This window comes from Delphinapterus leucas, chromosome 2 (genome assembly GCF_059928025.1).
Source record: "Delphinapterus leucas isolate spDelLeu-1000000601 "Yukka" chromosome 2, BTC_Dleu_Yukka2, whole genome shotgun sequence".
Classification (NCBI taxonomy): domain Eukaryota; kingdom Metazoa; phylum Chordata; class Mammalia; order Artiodactyla; family Monodontidae; genus Delphinapterus; species Delphinapterus leucas.
The window spans coordinates 120,235,339-120,252,777 of NC_143130.1; the positions used below are offsets into that span (position 1 = coordinate 120,235,339).

Consider the following 17,439-nt stretch of genomic DNA (forward strand, 5'->3'; position numbering starts at 1 on the left):
TTTAAATGCCTAAATTTCACATAGTAATGCTTTTAAAACACACAGTTGCAATGACAAAAGCTATGACTTTATGTCTAGCTTTATTTGAAAGAAGTGCCAGAAGTTTAAATTTACAAGGTCATCTGTGAATGCGAAGCCGCATTCAAAGGGCCCTCCTTATCCTGCTGGCACCCTTTCCCTCTTGGCTGCTGGCACATTTCTGTCTCATTGCTAAGGAGATGCCACCAGGCTACCTCCACATATAAATGTCTCACTCTCACTCCCCATTGCTTACAGCCCTTGAACACTCCAGGGAAGTGAACCTCAGAAGGGCACAGGATCCTAGAGTTGGTCTTAAGAGTCCTAAATGTCCTGGAAGTTCAGGGCTCCTATTAGTGATATTTCACACTTAATACAGGTTAAAAAAAAGATTTTTGCGGCTCACCTACAAATTTCATAACATTGTTCTAGAAGGAAATGCACCCTGATTGCAAAAGCTTAACCTAAAACTACAAATTTTTGGAACACGAGCTACACATTTAAGGTATTACATGAAACTCTATATTTTCTCAAACATGATAACTGCATTCCTCTTTTTTTCTTATATATCTGTCTTATATGTTCTTCTATACATGGTAGCTGTCTTTTTTTAAAATTTTTAACTTGCCCACAAAAAAAACTTGTCATCCATTTGTAACTTATGTAAATAATGGAAAGTAACAGACTTCCTTTCTGAGTTTACAATATAACATATTTCTGTGTATAGCTGCACATAAGCAGCAACTGTGCATCTTACATTGATTAGATGTCAAATATCCCATTATAGAAAGCAAATCATACTGTTTAGCATAGGACCATTTTCATCTAGACACCTTTGATCAAAAAATAAAAGTCTTATTTTCAGTGCTGTTCTGAGAAACTATCACTCCTACAAGGAACATTCCCTCACCACTGGCAAAACAAGGTGCTATGAAAAAATTCAAAGTACTTGGCTTCTAAACTAAAAGGTCTTTTCTTTACCTCTGCCACACTGAGGGCTGGTTAGGCAGGGGCACAAAAGCAAAACAGGTCTCAGCAGAACTATATTGCTTTGCGGCAAATGCAATTTAAATAAAAATAGACTTACTGAGTGGCTACTACATTCTAAGCACTCTGCTGGGCCTAGAGATACAAAATAAATAAGACTTGTTCTCCACCTAAAAGGGGCTCACTCTTCGCAAGATTTAAAAAACAACAGATAGGGTCTTCCCTGGGGGCGCAGTGGTTGAGAGTCCGCCTGCTGATGCAGGGGATGCAGGTTCGTGCCCCGGTCCAGGAAGATCCCACATGCCCCGGTCCGGGAAGATCCCACATGCCCTGATCCGGGAAGATCCCACATGCTGCGGAGCAGATCCTCAGGTGATTGAGCCATGGCCGCTGAGCCTGCGCGTCCGGAGCCTGTGCTCCGCAACAGGAGAGGCCACAACAGTGAGAGGCCCGCGTACCGCAAAAATAAAATAAAATTAAATTAAATTAAAAAATAAAAAACAAGAGATAGATACAGTATAAACATGTTTAGTGCAATGAAAACTGCTCAATCAAAAAAAATCGCTAGAATCTTTGGTGCTTCTAATATTCATCTTCTTTATTTTTTTCCTAAAATTTCATAACTGTATACATTTCTCATTAAAAAATAATTTGTTTCATTTAGTAATCATTTTAGAAATAGCTTAAAAGACATGGGAAAGTTATACTGCCATCTCGTGGTTAAAGGTTCATTTACAGCAAAAAGGACGTACTGGTATTTCCCATTAACTCCACAACACACTGTATAAAATTAATCTAAAGAAAGATAATTTCCTGTATAGAACTTATGTTTAAGAAAAATATAGGGGCTTCCCTGGTGGCGCAGTAGTTAAGAATCCGCCTGCCAATGCAGGGGTCACGGGTTAAAGCCCTGGTCTGGAAAGATCCCACATGCCGCGGAGCAGCTAAACCCACGTGCCATAACTACTGAGCCTGTGCTCTAGAGTCTGCGAGCCACAAGTACTGAGCCTGCGTGCCTAGAGCCTGTGCTTTGCAACAAGAGAAGCCACCGCAATGAGAAGCCCGTGCACCGCAACAAAGAGTAGCCCCCGCTCACCACAGCTAGAGAAAGTCTGCACACAGCAATGAAGAACCAGTGCAGCCAAAAGTAAATAAATAAAAGTTTTAAATTAAAAAAAAAAACTATATTCTTCATACATCTCTCTCACTTTCTCATGTTAAATGCCACTAGATGAAAACAAGAAACGGCGTTTTGAGTGGCAGCCTCAGATAGATAAATAAAAAGAACTATGCATTTGGCACTCTAGATCCTGCTCACAGAAGCTTATCATTTACTTTTAGTGTAACACACACTCTAACCCTGAGAATTTAAAGAAACAAAATTATGGAATCTAGGAGTTCTGTTTTCACAAGGTAATCTCCAAGACCTACAAGCAACTAATATGACATTTATGTTAAGCTTATCAACAACTGTTATTTGATCGAGGACCCTAAATTCAAAAGCACCACATTATGGCAATAGATGGAAGCACTACTTTCTTCCACCCCTCTTATATGTAGCAACCTACTTTTCCATATATAGCTGAGAACTATAATTAAATGGAAAAATTAATTCTGAAAGTACAGTCCTCTACATTTTTCAAGTGTGTAATCCTCTATAATCTATGTAAGGCACCTGTTCCAAATGTTTTACAATGGTGGAATCTAATTAAAAGTCTAGACACTTCTACATCTAACTCTGTCATCAGAAAGCTTTTCCCTTTTTTTTTTTTTTTTTGAGCAAATCACCAAAATTATAGGAAGACAGCACCATCTATAGGTCTGCCCAAGTACAGAATGAAGTTCTTAGATGTTACTGCCCACTGTGATACAGTAGCTAACCAAATGTACTACCCTAGAAGAAAGTTCCAGAATAACCCTGTTCATTCTGAAATCTCTCCAAAGCATTTTACTCTATCTCTACAACCATTCTCCAAAATAATGATTGTAATAATAACAACAACAGCCACAGGAACAAGAACTAAAACCAAAGTTTCACATAATTGCATTATTCTGATTTGGGTAGACTTGATGATTCATAAATATAGGTCACTTTTCAAGAAATATTAGGACATTGGCATGTCTTCTCTCTCTCTCACATACACACACAATGTAAAACTTTTTGGTCACAATTCTATTTTAGGTGTCATTCAATCCTATTGAAACATATATTTCATTATTCTTTCTCCAAAGTTATATCTTCTCCCTACAATAGTCCATTCTAGTTTTTACAGACATTCAACTAAATTCACCCTTGCGTCTAACCTAAAGCTACCAGACTCATACAAATTAAAAGGCTCAAGACAAATCAATTTTTTCTGCAACTTAAATGTCCTCCTTTGTCACAGATTAGCTTGTCCAGTTGGCTGAGTCATTCCAGTGCCTTACCTAATTGTATAAGGGTTCGATGAACAATCACCTGAGGACTGAGGCTCAGCTTGTTCATAATCAATTGCCTGTAGGGGCTGGCAGAAAAGATGTAGCCCTGTAGATGCTGACAGAGCCCCCTGCTGGGTAATATGGAGAATTTCATATCAGTGCTGTGGCTGGTACTTAAAGATCTGGCAAAAACAAGAAATGGCCAGTTGCATCAAGGGTAGACCCTGTTTGTTCATCAGTACTCAAGTTCCCAGAGCAGCTACAATATTTAACCCAACTAGAAAAAAAAGAGGTCTTACAAGGGCAGTACTCTGTATGGGGGCTGCTAACCTGATACATCATTCTGCATACAAGGCAAGGTGGGGTAGTGGGTAAGAGTAAAGCTTTGAAAGCAAAGAGAACAGAGTTTGAGCCCATGCTCTGTCACTGGCCTCAAGCAAGTTAATTTCTCTAAGCTTCCCTTTCCTCATCCTCAAGAAATTACAAATTAATATTGATGATATAAGCAAAGTAAGGTGCTTTACACATAGTAGTCATTCAATAAGTGTTAGCACTTAAGATTTATCTTATCATTTCCTATTGTCTTATTGTAATTATTGACTAAATAATTAGGTAGGATCCACCCAACCCAAACAAACACCCAGAGAAGTTCATTTGCAACTTCTTAAGATAACAAAAAGAATGAATGAGAAAAAACAACTCAAAATAAGGATGAGCACAGCTATGTAACAAAGAGAAACTGGTATCTGAGGATCTAACATCAGTTTCAAAATTTACCTCCGAAATATTTTTTAAAATCATTAGAATCCACACGACTCTTGATTTCCACATAATTTTTACTGTATAATTTAGAAATTCAAGTCTTCGGGGCACAGAAAAGTTGGAAATATAGATCGGGGAGTTACCTGCACGTGGATAATACTGAAGCCAGAAAGCACAGAGATAGCAGAGTGGGGATTCGTAGAGAACTTGGAACCCTGCAGAACATCAATTTTTAAGGAAAGGGAAAGAAGACGAACCAGCAAAGAAGACAGTGAAAGAGTGATCATACATGGAGAAGGGGGTGAAAATCAACAGCAGATACAACTTTAAATAGAAAAATTGGTTACAGATGTGAAATTCCACCAAGATTAGGTAAAATTAGGAATGAAAACCAGTAGTTAACAGTTTCAGCAAAAAGGTAAAGGCAGATATGCCAATTAGAGTAGGTTGAAAACTGAGTGAGGAACTTTTCACAAAGGTTGACAATGAAAGGAAGAGAAACACAGGACCATAGCTTGAGATACGGACTGTGAATTTGAGAAACACAATATGAAGAGAAAAATAAAATGAAGTGCCTGTTGTGGGTTGAATTGTATCCCCCACAAAATATATGTACAAGTCTTAACCCCTGGTACCTGAGAATGTGACCTTATTTGGAAATAGGGTCTTTGCAAACATAATCAATTTAAGATGAGGTCATACCAGACTGGAGTGGGCCCTAATCCAATGAGCAGTGTTCTTATAAGAAGAGAGAAATTTGGATACAGACACAGAGGCAAATAGGGAGAGAAAGCCATGTGATAACAGCCAAAGAACACAAGGATTGTGGGCAACTGCCAGAGCTAGGTGAGAAGCATACAACAGATTTGGAAGGAACCAGCCTTGCCCACACTTTGATTTCAGACTTCTAACCTCCAGAACTGTGAGACAATGAATTCCTGTTGTTTTATGCCACCCAGTTTGTGGTACATTGTTCAGACAGCCCTAACAAACTAATAAACAGGGACTGTCAATAACATTCAAAAGATACAGACCTACTAGAATATTTACAAGGTGACAGAACTACCATATGACCCAGCAATCCCACTCCTGGGCATATACCCAGAGAAATCCATCATTCAAAAAGACACAAGCACTGCAATGTTCATTGTAGCACTATTTAAAACAGCCAGGACATGGAAGCAATCTAAATGTCCATCAACAGAGGAATGGATAAAGAAGATGTGATACATATATGCAATGGAATATTACTCAGCCATAAAAAGGAACAAAACTGGGTCATTTGTAGAGACGTGGATGGACCTAGAGACTGTAATACAGAGTGAAGTAAGTCAGAAAGAGAAAAACAAATTATCGTATATTAATGCATATAGAAAAATACTATCTAGAAAAATAGTATAGATGATCTTATAGGCAAAGCAGAAATAGAGACACAGACGTAGAGAACAAACATATGGATACCAAGGGGGAAAGGTGGGGGTGGGATGAATTGGGAGACTGGGATTGATATATAGATCACTAATGAGAACTTACTGTATAGCACAGGGAACTCTACTCAATGCTCTGTGGTGACTAACTGGGAAGGAAATCCAAAAAAGAGGGGATATATGTATACGTATAGCTGATTCACTTTGCTGTACAGTAGAAATTAACACAACATTGTAAAGGAACTATACTCCAATAAAATTTTTTTTAAAAAATAATATTTACAAGGTGTATAAACCATGATCACATCAAAATATGGAAATAATTGACACAAACATAATAATTTAAAAGCAAAAGGAAAAGAAAATTGGTAAGAAAAATAGTTAAAGTCTGGAACAATTATAAAGAATCCTGTAGAAGTCCCTTAACCTGGTTTCGTTCATTGTCATTTTAAGATACCACATATGTAAATCATAAAGATGTCTGAAAATGATTGGTGCATCTCTTTTCAGTTTGGGGTCCTGGAACGAAAGATGATACATAAATCTTAAAAGTGATCATGGGCCTCTCACTCAGAAGGTGGCAGAGATTACAGACTTGAATGTTTTCATGTCATTTCTTAAATGATTACAATAAAATAAAACACTGTTGAAGGAAAATATTGTTGCAAGTATCAGTTGTCTGATGACTAGAACCCCAGAGTACTTTTCTTTCTTCAGAGTAGGACCCTAAGAATAATATTATGTGGGTTGGGCTTCTGATATTTATTCATTAGTACAGTCAACAAACATTTCTGAGCACCTATTGTACTATACCTAAAACACCAGATTCTCAATGGCCTGAGATGTTGTAGTCAAGACAGTGGTGGGGCACAGGGCCAGAGAGTAGGGAAGTGAGGAAGGGCTGGTTTAACAAGGTGTTCCTAAAATGTGTAAAAGTTGTTTTATGTTCTTATATCAGTTGAATCATGTGCCCACATACTATACTTACACTTTTAAAACATGTTTCAGTGAAGGACAGTAAAATAAATCCTTTGACATGTACTTATTTAATTCATAGTTTATTTGTTCTTAAATTCATATTTTTGAGAACTAGATTTTCTTTGAGAGAGACAAGACTATTTCAATTAAGACACATCCTTTAAAGGTATTTCATAATTAATTTGATCAATAGACTTGCTTCCTCCTATGGGGTTGAAATAAGGGGAATTTTTCCTCCCTAATTACCCAGATGATGGGTTCCAGCCTCCCTCTGATGTGTCATAAAGGCTCACCTGTTTCACGACAACCTGCTATTTATTATCAAACAAATGCAGTTTGCCAAATCCTGAATTTCCAAAGGTGCCATTTATCTAAATCACGTGCGTGTCCCCTTTGCACGCATTCTGAAAAAGAATTTTCCTTGGGCCTCCCTGGTGGCGCAGTGGTTGAGAGTCCGCCTGCGGATGCAGGGGACACAGGTTCGTGCCCCCGTCCGGGAAGATCCCACATGCCGCGGAGTGGCTGGGCCCGTGAGCCATGGCCGCTGGGCCTGCGCGTCCGGAGCCTGTGCTCCGCAGTGGGAGAGGCCACAACAGTGAGAGACCCGCGTACCGCAAAAAAAAAAAAAAAAAAAAAATCCTATACCTTTTTAGTGACCTTTTTAGGTTGAAAGCCTTGGACTCTCTCCCATCAATATAATGTACATTTTACATGTACTCTCAATAGTTAATCTCCCAGCAGCCTATCCATTAATCCCAGGTTTTCCTCCTCCAGAAAGTCACTTCACTTTCTCATTTGATCCCTTGAAGATGATTAATGAGATAAACTATACAAAGTAATTGAACTGCGTTTAGTGCAAAACTGGAAAACTTATTTTCAGGATACTTTGACTAAACAATTTGACTAAGACATCTCCAGCCAGATGGACAAAATAAAAACAGTGATTGAAGATGTGGTAGGGTGTTTGCCTACAAGATACAGGGGATTAGGATGGGGCTGGAGAGGAAGAAACAACGGCCTGGAAATTTTGGGAAATAAATCAGTGTCCTGCCAGCATGTTGATCATGTATAAGACAGATGGAAAAGAAATGCCCTAAGAAGAATTCTGAGTGGAACTTGCAGACGTCAAGGAATATGAATGCAAGATTTGGGGAGGCAGGAGGAGGAGGGTCCTAGTGATGCCACTGTGGAGAAAATTCAGCGTGGACAGGGCCTAGGTGTGCCCTCGGGAGGGAGCCTGACAGGCCTGGGCAAAAGCAGGGTCTCTCAGGGGGTCAAGGGGACTTCGTCAGAGACCCAGGGAGATTTCTGAAGTTGAGTGCCAGAGCCCTATGAGAACTTGGGCAGAATACCCATTTGCACAGGCCTAAGAGGCTCCTACACGACATGGGAAATAAGAACCCCATGAGCTTTGGAAACACATGGAAGAGCCCAAATTGGTCATTAGGGAGAATGGGAGGGTCTGAGGTGGAGCCATGCTCCTGGCTAAAGGAAGAGATGTGCATAAAAGGGAAACCTCTGAGAGCCAGAGCCAGAGCCCCACTGAGAGCAGAAACAGAATGATGTGGGACCTGGGGGATGCTAAGGCCCAGGGACCTTGGGAGCTCTAGCAAGCTTGGGGGAATTCTGTCAGTGTTGCTGTCAGGTTTGCTGCCAATCCATTTAGTGTCTTTTCAAGAAGTAGAAAAAGGTTTCCCTTCTCCCCAAGGTGGACTCATCTCTGCTCTAGGATACATAGATTATGAATCAGTGCATGGACTAGATTTCAGCTCCTACTTGCTCAAGTGGCCAGAGCCCTTTTTCAGTCCACAATCTGCCCAACTGTACATAGAGGTGCTAAATGGATTGAGAATTTCCTTTCACTAAATGCAAACCTTGTGCCCACACATAGAATTATTTGGAGAGAGCAAGATACTATTATGCAAAAAGACGGTAAGGATTGTATTTGTAGATAAAAGTTGTTTTAAGGGATGTAAACTAATAAAAGATAGAGAGATGGTAAAGGATAGTAGACTTGATCTCTCCAACTTCTAAAAATATCTGCCAATGGGAATAATATTTACCTAGTCCCTCTTGTAGCCTGTTCCTATAGAAATGATTGCATGCTTGTGCAACCACAGGCAAGTTCATTAGACCCTCTGGGTATCAGTTTCTTCATCCTGGAGGTGTGATGAGGATTTAAAATGTTGATACATGTAAAGCTTAGAACTGGGTATGGAACTTAGTACTTACTCCATAAATGTTAGTTATTTTTATTACTTGTATCATTCAGTGTTAATGAGAATGTTAAAGCTGGTGTGTCTGTAGAGGCGATCTGGGAGCATTTATGCAGAAAATGGTTTTCAAGTCAGGCCTTGAAAATGGGCATGGTTTCAAAAGGTAGAGAAAATTAGGGGAAGACAGTCTAGGCATTGGGAATAAAGGTGGAAAGGCACAGGCAACATTCGAGTGTAGTGAGCAGATCTATTGAGCAGCAACCGAATGGAATGTATGGCAGAGGACAGGAAAATAAGCCTGAAAGCTAAATTGAGGACATGCAATTAAGGAGTACAGAATTCATTCTCTCTCTCTGGTCAGCAATGAAAGCCAAGAAAGATTTAACTTGCAACCTTCTGCAATCTGGCTCCCACTCTATGGAATCTCTTTTCTCAAAGGTCTTCTAATTCAGTGCTTCTAAAACTTGAAAGTACAAACCAGTGACTTGGGGACCTTCCTGAAATGCAGGTTCTGATATGGAAGGTCTGGAGTAAGCTTAGCCTGAGATCCTATATTCTTAACAAGCTTCCAGGCGCCACCATGCCCCTCCCTGCTGCTCATCCATGGACCAACTTTGAGTACTAATCCAATGGCCTCTTCTCCATCTCAACCTTACCCCCTCTGCAGTATTAGGCCTTGTTGATCTTCCTGATGCTCTCATCATTGGCTTCTACTTACTCACCTGAATTTTATGCTATTACTTGAAGCTAAGAATGCAGACTAGGAGCCTGCTCTATAAAACTCCAGTACATATTGTCTTCTCTTGAGCACAGCTTTCATCATATAAAACAAAGCTGCCATTGATAACAATATCTATATATAATAGCTATAGCTACAAACTCAAGGCCAGTCTTTAGATGTGTATTGTCCAAGCAACTATCAGTGCATCATTTGGTCTCTTAAATGCAAATATTACAAACCACCTTTTAACAAAAGACACATGTATATCACTATAAAAGACACCAACTGCCCATCTCATGAAGTGTTTAAGCTTCTTTGGAAAATAATCTCCCCCGAGATCCTCACCCCTCCCTGCGGGCACTGGCTACAACTGATTGGTGCAGAGGTGGGCCCCTGACCAATACTGGGTTATTTTGAGTCCTTCCTCAGCATTTTACACTGGGACTGAAAAATAAGCAAGTTAGTCTCTTGTTTTCTTTACAGAAGTCAAGAGCATGTAAGCTCAGGAGCTATTAGGGGCAACATTCTGACACATGAACTGAAGAGCAGAAAACAGCAGTCATCTGTGAGAAAGAAAACTGATGAATATACCAGGAAGGAACAGGGAAATGTCTCCAAAGCTTGGCACCCTGACATCCTTGCTCATCTCCACAGAGACCATGTAGGCAAGGCTTGACCACAGTCTGACCTGAGTCTTAGCAGAATGCCCTGTGATTTCTTCTAACATAAGGGAAGATAAACAGCCTGGTGAGGAGCTGTTGGGAAGCTGTTTCTCCCATTATCCTGTGGAAGACTGACACAAGGCCATTTCTCATCCATCTCCCTAGTTTCAGTTCAGCACAAGACTTTCCACCTCATTCCCACTTAGGGTAAAGCTGCAGACTTCAGCGTAAGTCTATAAAACTCCTCAACAACAGAGTGACCCATCACTCTTACCATCTGTTATCTGGCTTCTTCAGTTCTGTGTTGTCTACAGAACAAGGGGCACAGGGAACTGACACCACAATGACTTGCTTTTGCTGTCTGTGTAAGTAATTAACTGTCTGAATCCATTTGGTCACGTTTGCTCCTCACTGGGCAAATCTATGGAAGTATGACAAGCCATCCTAATGGCTATAGAAGTATTACTTGGGACCCAGTTATTAGCCACCACCTTGCTGCCTTGGAAATGCTTAACCATTTGGCCAAGGGAAGAAGTAAGAAATGGCAAGAGTTCACTTCCTGAGATCCCCTCAGTGCTCCGGCTCCTGATTATAGTCAGTTCTCAGGAATGCATTTCAGACTTTGAATTCCATGAGATACCCTAGTATTTCTCCAGTAAACCTCTCCAGCTTCTTTTTTTTTTTTTACCCTTAAGAAAGCTAGAATGTATTTTTTACTACTTTTTATTGGAGTATAGTTGCTTTACAATGTTTTGTTAGCTTCTGCTGTACAGTCATAGAAAGTATTTCTAACCTTTACCATCGAAAGGTCATATAATACATACACACACTGGTGTTGCATTTGATGACAATATCAGTAATCAGAACTTCAGTGTTAGCAATTCAAGTGTATTTTGTTTTTATTAAAATTCTTCCTCTCGTATATTAATTTATTTTTGGCCCTTGACGTAGTATATGTAACATGATTAGCCTGCCTTATAAAAGCCCAATAAATATAAAGTTTTATGAAAATGTTATTGGCCAAGTGGGGAAAAAAATGACTTTTTCACTATGATGAAAGTATAAATTACTCTCATCATTTATCAATTGTAACTTCATAGTACTAAATATGTAAGTCAACTATGCTATGTTTAATTTATCTTATAAATGTACTGATTTTCATTCATATTAGTTACAATTGTAAGAACATGATGGAAAAACACATTATATTTATGCCAAATATGTATCATCCAACAAAACAGTGTAAGTAGGATTAGAGTTTGATCTACTTTTAACATCCCTTGAGTTTAGCTGTGTCTAATACCCAGAATGATCATCCAAGCCAATATACAGATACTTATGAATCACTAGTCATAGGTTAGGATGTTCATCAATTAGCTTCATTTCCCTACTGGGCCAGCTGAGTTATATTTGATCAGGGTCATGGACTCTGAATCAAGCCAAGTCAGGGACAGCTGGCAGAGTCTTGGACATTGTGGAAATTTGACCAAAATGGTGTACAAATTGGTGCAAATTCATCATCACTACTGGGAAACAACTAAAAAAGTAGAAAGTGGGGTCACTGACATCATAACAACAAATAGACATAGCACAATTACATATAAGAAATGAATGCCTTGATTGCCGTATTAATGAGATGTCATCTTTAGGAAAGTGTAGAGATTGTTAAGTGATATATCTGGCTGCTTGTGGTACTCCTAGATGCAAGGAGTTTGTGACATGATGATAACTAGTCATAATTTGTCCAAATTTGTTTGAGAATAAAATTTACTAGTCAAACATTAGACATCTAGTCATCTTAATATGATTTACTAGTGTTACCATAATAATTTATTAAGAGAATAGTTACATTTATAAAAATGTTTTATGGTGATGAGTGAATTATAGTAATTATTTTATATATTCATAATAAAAAATGCATCACAGTATGTAAGATTAAATTTTCAATCAACTCATAATTTATATTTTAAAATATCTTTAAAATACGTTCACATAACATAATCCCATGGGTAACTTTCTCTAGCCACTTAGTCATTATTTCCATGATTAGTTATAACAGATTTCTTCCTAAAGGTTTTTTCCCCCCAGCATAACTCTCCATAAATTAATGTGAACCTATCATATCAAAGGTGTTTACATGTGCTAATATATTCATTTAATTTTAATATGCTTACTAAGGCACGAATAGCTGCAAGCAAGCTAGCATTGCATGCAATAAGAAAACCTGTGGAGTCCTGAGGTAACATACTTTAACGAGGGAGGTAGGAATTACATACGATCTGAGTTAGCCGGGGAAAGAAGAGGCTACAACTGATAGCACAACTAAGTCAGCTAAGTCTGACGCCAACTGGATCATTTCAAATAAAATAGCCAGCCAGGCAAAAAGGCCTCCTCCAAGTCGCAGGCCTTGGGGCTGCCTGCCTTGCTTTACAGGCTAGGAACACAGAAGGTGGGGAACCCGAGAGCGGCCAGCGCGGGCGCCGTGGCGACTTGACCTGGGACACCCGCCGCCCGCCGCCCGCTCCCGGCCTCCTTTGCTCGCGCGCTCCGCGGGCTCGGGCTCGGCAGGCTCTGCCCCGGGAGCGCGGAAGGCAGAGGAAAAAGGCAAAACTTCGGTGGGGAGACTTGTCTGAGAAACGTTTTCGGAACACGCGAAGGGAAAAACGACTAGCCCCCGGCGGGGCGGCCTTACCAGCGGAACCACCGGCCAGGATCTGCCGAGAAGCCTCGTTCACGAAGCCGACAGCGGGCTTGGCCGACATCTTCGCAAGCCAGACTACCACTGCTTGGGCTGAGATGCGTGGGCGAGCTCGCCAGCCTGAATGCCGGCCTGCAGAGCCTCTCCTGAGCGAGAGTGCCGGGGCTGGGTTAGTCCTTGGGCCGGGGGGCTCCCTGTGGGGCGGCAATCCGGCGACTGCTCGGAGGCGGCGGGCGGTTTGGGCCACAGACTCAACGCATGATCTCCGGCGGGTCGGGACCTGCTTGTTGCGCTGCTTCAGGTGCTCCTTCTCGACCCCGCTTTGCTCCCTGGGCTCCGGGAGGGATCCTGAGGGAGAAAAGACCCGCGGATGGAATTGGGTTGGTCGACCGCCGCAGGTCGGTTTGGTCTCCTAGATTGGCGCCCACGGGTTTCCCTATCAGGAGCCTTCTGCAGAGTTTATCCAGCTGGCCGCTCTGCCTCTGATAACGCAAGTAAAAAAGTGATCCTGGCCTAGAACTCCAGCGGCAGGGCCCAGGCGACCCCTGCCCTCTGGAAAGCCAGAGCACAGTGCAGTTCTAAAGAAGGGACAGGTGAATAAATTCCTTGGAGTTAGCTGTCCCGAAATTGTGGGCTATAGCAACTAAGTCAAAATAAATCCAATTTACAGGTATCTTACAATTGAGCTACTGTATATAGTACTTTTCTAAGAAATGGTTTTGGCTTAAGGCAATATATCTCATACCTCATCAACTTGAGTTTTATTTACTGAAAGACCAAAAAAAGGAAGGCCTTATTACAAATAAGTCTCTTCTATCTATTCCCCACGTCCGTGGGCATCAGCGTAATGTGTGCGTTTGTAAGAAAAGTAAATTCATGTTCCAGCCCTGACCTACTGAATCATAATCTCTGGATACAGGGCTCAGAAACCTGTGTTTTAATAAGTTCTCCAGTGGTTGTTATGAATGTTAAAGTTTTCGAACCACTGACCCAAATAATCAAGGAACATTAAGTAACTACTAATATATTCTCTGTAAAACGTTTACTTATTCATACTAGCCCTTTAGGATAGTTAGCAAAACAAAAATACTAGTTTATACTATTTTTAAACCACAAGTTGCAAAAACTCTGTAGGAGGGACACAGGTTCTCAAATTTTAGAAAAATACCTGCCACACCCCTAACAGGCAGGAAATGATAGGAGTAAAAGGGAGAATGAGACGCTTTGGAACCCTTATTGTCATATTTCTTAAACACGGTATTTAATACTAAACATATTCAGTGTGAACCATATAAAATTGCCATTTTTGAAGGCCACTGAATATCAGCGATATGTAATAAGGTTCAACTTAATATATATGATTTCCAATTAAATGTACAAAATACAATAATTGGTTTTATACTTTGTTTTAATTTCTTAGGCTGAGCTATTAAAAGCTGGCAATGATAATCTGACTGGCAAAATTATTTAAAGTGAGGAATTGGAGAGACTTGCTACTTATGTGATCAGGTACGCAAAAACAAATTTTCTCATATTTGATTAAAATTACTAAGTTTGAAATGTTTACCAAGAAATAGTTTCAAGAAAGTTTTGCTATTTAGATATAGTAAAAGCTTTTGAGCTATGTTTCAGTCTTTTACTAATTAAATATGAGGTCTTGAGTACAATATAAAATCACTTATTCATTCAAAAAATACTAGAACCTATTATATACTAAGCACTAAAATCAGAATTTCAGAGCTCATAGAAAATGTTTCCCTAATTTTCCACCGAAGAAACTAAGTTTCCCAAGATCACACCATAAGTTAATGGTATAGCCAGGATTCCCTCTTCTAATAGCCGTGAGATTATAGATTTAAATATTAACCACAGGCCAAATTACATTCGGTCACACTGAAACCTAAAATAATTAAATGCTACCAAAATTAATTTCATTTACTCATATGTAAGTAGAGAATTTTTTAAAGTTAAAGAAATTTGTTGGATTATTAAATACTATTAAACCCCAAGGCACACACTGAACCAAATTCTACATTCATTCATTGAGAGTCTACTGAGTGTCAGCATTATGAGCTGGCAAAGTAACAGTTAAAATCCCCCCTTGGAGCATATAATCTAACGGAAGAGATCATACCATGTTGCAACGTCCGTAAATTTTTGCCTTCCCTAGATTATTTCAGGAAATACAATAATACTCCCAGGTCAAGATTTAAAGACAGCCTTTTGACATCATCCATTATTTCCATGAATATCTTTTTTTTCATAAATATCTTAATCTCTGAATTTTTTTTTTTTTTTTTGGTACGCGGGCCTCTCACTGTTGTGGCCTCTCCCGTTGCAGAGCACAGTCTCCGGACGCGCAGGCTCAGTGGCCATGGCTCACGGGCCCAGCCGCTCCGCGGCATGTGGGATCCTCCCGGACCGGGGCACGAACCTGTGTCCCCTGCATCGGCAGGCGGACTCTCAACCACTGAGCCACCAGGGAAGCCCCCAATCTCTGAATATCTTAACCTGAGGAGGTGGGTGCAAGTTTGTGGTCTCACTAAGACCTCAATCTCTCAGGATCCCTACAGATTCAGTCAGAAGTCTCTCCCAGACATCTTTCCAAATACGCTGTTAGAAAATTGCTACCTCTTTTTAACCTCTCTGCACTAGAACAGATTTCTTTGAGTTAAAAAAAGCAAGGCCTGATATTACAGATAGTCTAGTCCTACATCTCCAGATTCGCTGAGGAGATAGGGCCTAGGTATTCTGGAGCTTGGGAGCCAGCCATTGTCAATCCACAGTCAACAAGTACACACTGTGCTAAGAGCTCTGATTATGGGGCATAGCTCTTATCTGTAGCCAAATTTGCCCATGGCCAGTATTGGAATGCTGGGAGATTTAGCACTGGGAGAAGTAAAATTTACTTGAGCTACTAGTTCAGATTCCTTAGACACAATCCATCACATTACTCTTTCTATTATTATTTTACATAATGCTGTAATGTCCTGATATTAGAGCAAAACTGCTAAAGTATCAAGCTTATATTTTTTAATTATTGATTTACTGTATTTAGCTGATCTTGGTTGAGAACTACATAATTAAATTATTGATTTATCAGTTTGCAAAGTGACTAGAAACTAAACCTTTGGGGACCTTAAAATACTTACTGAACTTAAGTATCTGACAATTTCTTTGATGTCTTTTTGGAATAAAGTTTTTGTATTGGGCCACTGGATCAGCTACTGTTCAAGACCAAAATAATAGTGACTTAAACAAGATAGAACTTTATTTCCCCCTCATGTAATGGCACAATTGTAAGCCACAAATAAAGCTCGGGCCAGCAGAGAGGAAGGAAGGTAAGAAGGGTAAAGAAAGCCCTGGAAATTACATAAATCTCATTGGTTAGAACTTGGCCACTAGGGCTAAACCTAGGTACAAGGGAGGTGGGAAAGGTAGTATTTTGCCAGGTGACAATGTGTCCATAAAAAATATATATACCATTATGGAAAAAGGGAATAACATATTGGGAAACAACTAGCAGTGTCAACCACGGTGTGGGAAAAGGTTTAGGAACAAAGAGCTGTACTTTAAAATTATAGTATTTGCTCATTTTGAAAGATTTTGTTTTCCTCAAGTCTAAAGTTTATCTTCATCAGTTTCTAACTGGAAAATGCTATATAATCGCATGGTACTCAATGTACTATAACTGGGAGTCACATTTTAAAATACCATTCCCTGAAAGATACATAGCCATTGTAGGCTAGAGACTCTCTTCTTTAGATGTCAAAACACACTCTCTAGGGCTTCCCTGGTGGTGCAGTGGTTAAGAATCTGCCTGCCAATGCAGGGGACATGGGTTTGAGCCCTGGTCCAGGAAGATCCCACATGCCGCAGAGCAACTAAGCCCGTGCACCACAACTACTAAGCCTGTGCTCTAGAGCCTGCGAGCCACAACTACTGAGCCCACATGCCACAACTACTGAAGCCCACGTGCCTAGAGGCCATGCTTCACAACAAGAGAAGCCACCACAATGAGAAGCCCGCGCACCGCATTGAAGAGGGGGCCCCACTCGCCACAACTAGAGAAAGCCCGCATGCAGCAACGAAGACGCAACACAGCCAAAAATAAATAAATAATTTTTTTTAAAAAAAGATTATTCACTAAAACATTTTTAAAAAAACACTATCTGTATACACACAGACACACAAATGCAGAATTTAGCATACATGGAGCCCATCCATGGAATACGGTGGGAAGTTGGGAAGAGTTGCCTGTGGATACCAGATTAAGAAATCTTGGCCAATAGAAGAGATTATAACTCTTGAACTATTCAAAAGACCTATTATTCTAGAATATTCTTATGCAGAAGTATTAGAAGTATTAAAGAAATGCTGTTTGCAAATGAAAGACTCTTATGTGCTTTAAAATCTGCAGGTCTGAGTATCACTGCTGTAAGCTCTCAGTGATTTATAACTTACAGATACCAAGGCATCATATCATTTAGGACAGATCTTAGGTTCTGATGCATTAGATTATCCTATCACCTAACAGAGCACTTCTAAGTTC

General features: G+C 40.0%; 1 protein-coding gene across 1 annotated transcript in view; it reads right to left on the bottom strand.

Moving 5' to 3' along the window:
• SLC25A21 (solute carrier family 25 member 21) overlaps nucleotides 1-17,077 on the bottom strand; it is a 523,712-nt gene extending 506,635 nt beyond the window's left edge. Inside the window, exon 1 of the mRNA XM_022570698.3 lies at nucleotides 12,882-17,077. Coding sequence (XP_022426406.1) covers nucleotides 12,882-12,951 — 70 coding nt within the window. The 5' untranslated portion in view covers nucleotides 12,952-17,077. The remainder of the gene's footprint in view (nucleotides 1-12,881) is intronic.
• Nucleotides 17,078-17,439: the final 362 nt, after the last annotated feature.